General features: G+C 38.8%; 2 protein-coding genes across 2 annotated transcripts; both read left to right on the top strand.

The window, feature by feature from the left end:
• Positions 1-4,730: 4,730 nt before the first annotated feature.
• On the top strand, positions 4,731-7,726 carry LOC104505452 (myosin-3-like; the record flags this gene model as incomplete). The annotated part of the gene is made up of 4 exons (XM_010151530.1): positions 4,731-4,750; positions 7,096-7,333; positions 7,430-7,573; positions 7,667-7,726. Coding segments are annotated over exons 2-4 (408 nt in total), but the record flags the coding sequence as incomplete, so codon positions are not given.
• A 59-nt stretch (positions 7,727-7,785) lies between these two features.
• LOC104509554 (myosin-3-like) lies at positions 7,786-8,124 on the top strand (the record flags this gene model as incomplete). The annotated part of the gene is made up of 2 exons (XM_010151529.1): positions 7,786-7,989; positions 8,086-8,124. Coding segments are annotated over exons 1-2 (243 nt in total), but the record flags the coding sequence as incomplete, so codon positions are not given.
• Between the last annotated feature and the right edge of the window lie 4 nt (positions 8,125-8,128).

The raw sequence follows: 8,128 nt of genomic DNA, 5'->3' as shown, positions 1-8,128 counted from the left end.
CCTGGCTGAATCCAGCACACTATACCAGGGAAAAGTTGCTCGGTGGAGGACTGACCCTTTACTTAGCCCATGAGCTCACTTCAAGCCGTGGGACTGGTGGCTCTGCCTGCCCTCTTCTCCTCTCCTGTCCTCATCTCTTCTGCTCACCTTCCTCTGTCCTCTTGCATGTTTATTGCCATTTTCAACATACTGGGCCTGCTGCTTTGCCTAAGAATAGATTATTAACCCAAAACAATATTTTTAGTTAAGATTAACTAGACCATCAATATTTATATGTTGATTGCAAATCTAACATAAGACAAAGTACAGCATTGATTGTGTAAGGTGTCTAACTACTGATTACACTTTACAGATGGGTAAATCAAATAGATGGTTTGGGACTATAATCAACGTTTCTAAGGGTTCTGGTAAATTAGAGTGAAGCTGTATAGGGACTCACATTTCTGCTAAATAAATTTGGTTTTGCCAAGACACAAAGAGTATGTGACTGACTTGCTTGGTATTTTTGGCATATGTGACAAGGTTTAGCAGCTACCGCAAACTTGCTGTTTATTTAAAGCAAGTGCTAAACATCTTTGGACATCCTGCCAGAATTGTCAATCCCTAGCTGACCTTCATGTGAGCTTTTTGGATATCTTCTAATCCTCCAGCCAGCCTTCGAGTGCTGTAAAAAAAAAAAAAAACCCTCACAAAAAAAAAAAAAAACCAAACCAAAAAAACCCAAAAAAAACCAAAACCACCAAACAAACCACTGACTTCAAACGCTAAGCATTTGTGCTGGTTTTAACTAGGATGGAGTTAATATCCTTCCCAACTAAAACCAGCTCATGATTCTTAATAAAACATTTAAGAAACATTTTGTCAGCAGAAGACAGCTGGAATTAGGAAGGGACACTACCCTGTTCATTTTAGAAATCGTAGTTCAGGATCCAACTTAGTTGAGCATCTCTAGTGTTTCTGGTGTCCCCTTGAACCCTTCAGGTTATTGTGGCATCCTTTGTACAAGCAGCACCTGTTTCCCTGTGACACTGGTAATACTAAACACCACCCAACTGCAGTGAGAAACAGTATCACCCATTGCAGGATTTGTAAGTGTACTGACATACGCCCTGCTATTCTAAGGGTTCATCAGAGATCTCCATTAATACATCACAGTTTGTGGTACCAGCCACATGGCAGAAAGTGTGGCAGAAGGTGAACAAGATGTCCTGTTAAAGCACTTACTCTTTTTGCCATGCACCAGGAGAGAGGTTGCTTTCATTTCCCACTGTAGCTGCTCACCTACATCCACCTCCTCTAACACAAAAGCAGGGCATGGGAGGAGAGCAGCTGAAGGTAGGCAGATGATGGTTGAGCACAACAAGAGAGACAGGAAGGCTCCATCAGTGCCTCATGCTGGCTTCTCTTATGCAGAAATGACCACCGCCCTGGTTGTGTCTTGAGGCCAGAGGCTCTGCCAGGATAACTGTGCAGGGAAGTAGGCCAGTGAACACCATCTACAAGCTGATTTTAAAACCCCTTTCAGTGTTCTATTCAGCTCTCTAGGAATTTCAACAGTTCTCTTTTCACTGTATTTTCAGCCTCGGTCACCCCATAGTCACCTCATAGTCAACCTATAGGTCACCCCTGATGCCTCACACCCAGTGCTTGCCTGAGTTCTGGCCTGGTCTCCTTGCTCATGGCATAGGTAGGCCGAGGGCCCCACCAATGTCAGGTCCATCCTTGTGGCAGTGCTGCATGGCAGAAGGACACTGGTCACACTACTGGAGCCCCACAGACTGTCGTCACTGCTGGCCCTGCCTCTGAGGTTTTCTGCTTAAACGTGGTGCCCATCCAGGTTGGCTGCAACGTCTGCACTGGGGCAGCAGAAGGAGGGAGAGGAGCATGAGCTGACCCTGACAGAGGTTGGGGATGAAGAAAAATATTGTGGCATGGCACACTCTTAGTCCTTTCTTCTACCAGTCAGAAATTACATTGCCTGTGTAGTACTGGTGATGGTAGGTAGGAAAGTATCAGTGAGATCAATACACACCCAGACAACTTCTGCAGTATACCTAGAATAATTTATTTTGTACTCTATATACATTTATTCTTTTTTATTTTTCTAGAATGTGTCATATATAAGCTAATATTTATGCTCTTTTCATTTGTAGTAGTTTGTTCAGTGAATTTTCAAAAACAATCAGTTCCAATTCCTCTCTGGCTGATGTTTATCTGGCATTAAAATTTATCATTGTTGACTTCTTGGAAAGCTGCATTGTTAGTCCAAACTCAACATGCTATAAAGGTAAAACATGAACTAGTTATAATAGAAACGAGAAATTTTTATTTATATATATATCCTATATAAATATAGGTTTTGTCATTATGCTCAATAAGCAAAACTTATCCTTCGTAAGAGCTACAGAGTTTTCCAAATTAAGAAAACTTTGCTCTTAAAACTAAAAAAAGGAAAAAGCAGAAGCAAGAATACATAAAGAGAGAAAAAACAATAGTCACAATGTATTGTTATATTGACTAGCAACATAAATGCAAACAATAACAAGGGAAAATATAAGTGAAAACAGACCAAGAAAAATGTTACAGGTTGGGAAATTTTCAAATTCAATGTAATTTTGAAAAATACTTAAAAAAAAATTTCATATATTCTTTTGAGTTTTCACAAGGTTGTGGGTGATTCTTTTTCTATTTGAAAAAATCTTGCAAAAACAAGGCGCTCAGCCAGCTCTCAGCTTGATGCCACTATCACATATGGCTGTGGGAAAAACATGAGGGTTTTTTTTGTAGTCAGTTTTAATCCAGGTCAAAACTGCATGCACCAGCAAAATGAGACAACATAGAGAATAATTGAAATATCTGAAATTCATAGTGAACTCCAGTCCTTAGACAATATAATTGCATTAAAGAAATTGCATAAAAAGTGCTGTTTCATACTCAGGTGAGGATCCAGCGGTTAGGGTTAAACCATACTTCTCAGGCTTATTCTTCAGTGTGAATTTAGTCCAAATGTGAAGCTGACCTTTGTCAATTTCCTCCCCACCTCCAGGATTACAGTGCCATCACAGAGTCAGCTGAGAGAAGAGGAGGAAGGAATTTCCTCACTTTCTTACTCAGACTCTGAGTAGGTGATGCTAAGAGGGAATGGAGCACAACAGGTGCTGTAAGCAGGGAGGCAGTATGCTATGGGATGAAGGGAAGCTGCTGAGTTGTGACTCAGTTGAGATTGCCTTGTTTGTCATAGGAACTGTAATTTGGAAAGTGAAGACCAACACAAAAACAAACCTCACTCAATAAAGTGATAAATTGCCCTCTTCACTACTTCCCTCCTTATGTTGTTGCAGACCATGTGTAACTCCCACCTTAATCAGGGTGGGGAACATTCCAGGGTTCAGCACAGTAGATAGACTTTTTTTACATACTAGCATGGGGTTTAGCTCCTTCTAACGGTAAGTGCCTCTCTTCCAGACTAGCATAGGACATTCTTCTAGAGAATGTATGTTTATTAATTCTTCCCTCTATCTAGGACACTTATCCTGCAAAAGTAATGCCAAATGACTCCCCTTTGTTGAGACAACACCTATTTCTTCTGCCTCCAACAGGATACATGTCTTAAGTTCAGTATAACAGCTCCATTATCCTGTTCGTATGATCTTTGAAACCTTGATTTGGATTTTTATACCATTACTCTGTGATCTAATTTGGTGACTTCAGTCTTATAGGCTCCTATTTCCAAAACTAGACTTAAGTCATTTTGCCCTTTTATTGGTCCTTGTGTCCATGGTGACTTGTTGTTATCCCCTTGGAATCACACCCCTATTTACTTCCACTTCCTTTATTGCTACCCTTCCTTATCACTACCTTCAGACTCATCCTTCCCCCCTTCTCTTCCTTTGTCTTTCATCCATTTCACTACTTGATCATTCATATTGCCCCTTGATTCTCACTCCTGCAACTTCTGTTCCTATTCAGATGCTTCCTCATGCATCGGGATTTCCTTCCTTAAACAATGACCCTGCATCTCAGTAGGACCCCTAATGTTTTTTTACATTGCAGACTCAGAGCATTTTCAGTGTGCAGTAGCCTGTGCTTTCACATCTCCATCCCTACACATTTCCTGTTGTAATACACTTGCCCTTACTCGTCTCTTTGTCTGCTCACACAAGCACCAGCTTGATTGCTGTACCAATGCAGCCCCTTTCATCTCCTTTTGCACACCCTCTGGCTTCACCATCACCCCACCCCCTTCTCAGGCTCTCTTGTCAAATTATTTATAGGACACTGATTCACAGACCTGTTATGTCTAATTATATCCATTCACTTCTAATATGAATGACAATTCTGCGAGGAGTTAAGATTGCCAAAAATGTTTTGACCTAAAGAAGAGGAGGTAGTGGTTACGTATGCAGCTCAGAGCCTATAAAAGTATCCTGGGATCAGTGTGCTTTGTCCTTCCTCAGAAATCTCTAAGGTAAGAGTATCAGAGACTTTGGACTGGGGAGGTGGGGGACAAAGGGAAACTGGCCCTGCATTCCACAAGCAACAGTGCATTCCTACAGACAGCTCGCATTCATTCAGTGGGGGACTGCCACTGTCAGCTGGGATTTTCAGTCTGCTTTCAAGGCATCCATATGTTTTCTCTCTATAAATTTTCTCTGAAATTCTATGCAGCAGTAAGAAAGAAGTTGAAAATTCTGTTTTACAATACTGACCATCTTCCAGTCTGCAGGCCATTCATCTTGTCTCACAAAAGGTATGTGTCCATTGCATAAATACAGTACAAGAATTGGGCTAGATTGCTGATATCTTCCACAAGGTTCTCAAGGACTTAGTCTTACTCTTAGTCTTAAAAGTACTGACCATTGCTGCCTTGCCTACATTATCTCCAAGCAGTTTCTTACATTAGCAGACATTAGGTCCTAAGCTTAGCAGAAACTGTCCTAAGAATAAAAACCCCAACAAGAAGCAATTTCTAATTACTTGTCCATGAATTAAATATATTCTTGAAGTCAACAATTTTTTTTTTGTTTGCATTTACCTCAAACATCAAGCGTCACTGACACTAACTGTAAAGCAACAGAAAAACATATTTAAATAATATTTTCTTTTTTTACAGGCAAGTTTGGGGGATGGGGTTAGAATGTTGTGTATCAAAACATCAAAGTGTTAAAAGAAAGCATTTCAGTCCGATCTTCCTTGTAAGCTTGCTTTTGCCTATGAAAATATTGTACAGTTGTGATATATTTATATAAATAAATATTAATAATCACAGGAAAATAAAGAAAGGATGATACCTATTTGGATATGTAGAAAAAGAGACATGGAGCAGAAACTAAACTTGAAGTTTTAAATATTTGCACCCAGGAAAATTAACTGCTCCTATTCAATTTTACATTAATTTCTATGTATTTTGTCAAATATTGGCACTGGAATATATCCTTCAAAATTATAGAATGTCAAAAAGCTATCATGTGTAAAGAATATAGCTGGCATGCTTTGAAAAATTGGAGGAATGTTAGCATTGATGCCAGGAAAAATCATATAAAAGATTCTAAAGAAAATACTCATCAAATACTTTCAAAAGGCAATCTACTGACATAAATTTTATGCTGCAGTAATGTATACTCATCTACTATATATATTACACATTGTAATATTGCTATCAGGATACACTGTAAAAATAGTATACAGTATCTATACAAAAATACAGTATATAATATATGTGAAATATACATCATATACACTAATATACTATGATATATACTGACATAGCATATACTAATATATATAATATGCTAATATTATTCCTATTAGGAATCTTGTAAGAAAATGTGAGCTATTATAGGCAATACTGGTGAGAGATTGGATCCATTTGACAACCTTATGTAATTATTTTGTGAAATGGTTTAATTTCATTTATAACACTTTAAATGGAAAATCACGTAGTTAGAAATACATCAGTCAGGAGATTGCACCCATGCATTTGAATTGATAGCATTCAGTTGTGTCATGAAGTCTCTCTTTGCTGGCTAAGAAGGCAAGGCAATTTTTTTCACGTGTAAGCAGTGGAATACTCAGTGGAATGAGTTTTATAATGTACAAAAACACTATGCTCATTATTAAGATATCAATTCTGCTAGGCTGGCCATACTGCAATAAAGAGGTTACTAAATGGTAAAAGGTTGAGAAAAGAGTTTTAAAAAAACTTTCTAATTTCAGAGTATATTTCCTGCAATCAAAGTGAAACTGTTTCTCAAGGAAAAGTTAATAAATTTTTGCCTAGAAGTGTGCCATAGGTAAAAATATTGACAGAGGAATAAGATACTTAATTTATGCAGAAAAACATCTCAAAATCCAAATTGTAGGTGATGAATCTATATAAAATTACTTTAAAAATAAATGGATAAATTTGGAACAGTATTAATTTTGGAAAAATACACCTAAATACAAACTTTACAATTGTGAGAAACTTTCCAGTCAAGACAATTGTTTGGCAATAATAAACAGTGTTCCTGATAATATTTTTAAAATAGTAGTTAGTGAATGCAAAATTACTCGGTTTCTGTTAGCAAAAAGATCGAAGTGGAGAATATCAGCTTTGTTTGCAATTGGATCTGTGAAATAATTGAAATATTTGAAAACTTGGGATGTATTATCCCAATGAAATGTTTTTAATGATAAGTGCTAATAATATTAGTCCTCTGTATATACAGTGTACTGTGCATCTTTTAGTGTTTTATTGTAAACAAATCTCATCATCTGAAAGGTGCTGAACAAAAACTAGACAAGAGGGCTTTCACAATTCCAAAATTGGGAATATCTAGTGAGTGCAGTGTTTGAAACATTGGAATAGATCTGTTTAACCCACTAATTAAAAAACAAACAAACAAACAAACAAAAAACCCCACCCGAGTCTAGAGTTCTGTCTACATAAAACAGAAATAAACCAAACTAAATTATACAACAGAGCTGTGAATTAGCAGAAAATTGAGTCTGTTCAATCAGTTGATACATAAAGCAGAGCACCATCTAATTTACTCTGCTGTCAGAATGTTTCTTCCGTCATGAGCTGTTGAAATGTATTTTCTACCTTCACAGACATCTGCTGCATTACTCCCAGTGAATAGCAGCCATGTCATCAGACTCTGAGATGGCCATCTTTGGGGAGGCAGCTCCTTACCTCCGAAAGTCAGAAAAGGAGAGAATCGAGGCCCAGAATAAGCCTTTTGATGCCAAGTCATCCGTCTTTGTGGTGCATGCGAAGGAATCTTATGTGAAAAGCACAATCCAGAGCAAAGATGGAGGGAAGGTCACTGTGAAGACTGAAAGTGGAGAAGTAAAAAAAAAAAAATAAATTCAACAGTTGAGAATGCAACTGAATCCTGCTGTGGATCTTTAGATGGCAAATATGTATCTTTACTTTCTTTGGCAGACCCTGACCGTGAAGGATGATCAAATCTTCTCCATGAACCCTCCCAAGTATGACAAAATCGAGGATATGGCCATGATGACCCACCTCCACGAACCCGCTGTGCTGTACAACCTCAAAGAGCGTTATGCAGCCTGGATGATCTACGTAAGTACCAGCACCAGTCTTCCGTTGGGTAGCTAGGAGGAACTGCTCTGCCAGGCTAAGTGGAAGCCAACGTGCTGTCTCCCTTTCTCACAGACCTACTCGGGTCTCTTCTGTGTCACTGTCAACCCCTACAAGTGGCTGCCGGTGGACAGTACTGTAGTTTTTCTTCCCCCTTCACCCCCGTGTCGTCCTGCATTCAGTAAGCTGCAGCCATGTCATCAGACGCTGAGATGGCCATCTTTGGGGAGGCAGCTCCTTACCTCCGAAAGTCAGAAAAGGAGAGAATCGAGGCCCAGAATAAGCCTTTTGATGCCAAGTCATCCGTCTTTGTGGTGCATGCGAAGGAATCTTATGTGAAAAGCACAATCCAGAGCAAAGATGGAGGGAAGGTCACTGTGAAGACTGAAAGTGGAGAAGTAAAAAAAAAAAAATAAATTCAACAGTTGAGAATGCAACTGAATCCTGCTGTGGATCTTTAGATGGCAAATATGTATCTTTACTTTCTTTGGCAGACCCTGACCGTGAAGGATGATCAAATCTTCTCCATGAACCCTC

The sequence above is a fragment of the Eurypyga helias genome, unplaced genomic scaffold (genome assembly GCF_000690775.1).
Source record: "Eurypyga helias isolate BGI_N326 unplaced genomic scaffold, ASM69077v1 scaffold27225, whole genome shotgun sequence".
NCBI lineage: Eukaryota > Metazoa > Chordata > Aves > Eurypygiformes > Eurypygidae > Eurypyga > Eurypyga helias.
Note: the sequence above shows the minus strand (reverse complement) of the source record. Positions and strands in the feature narration are given on the sequence as shown.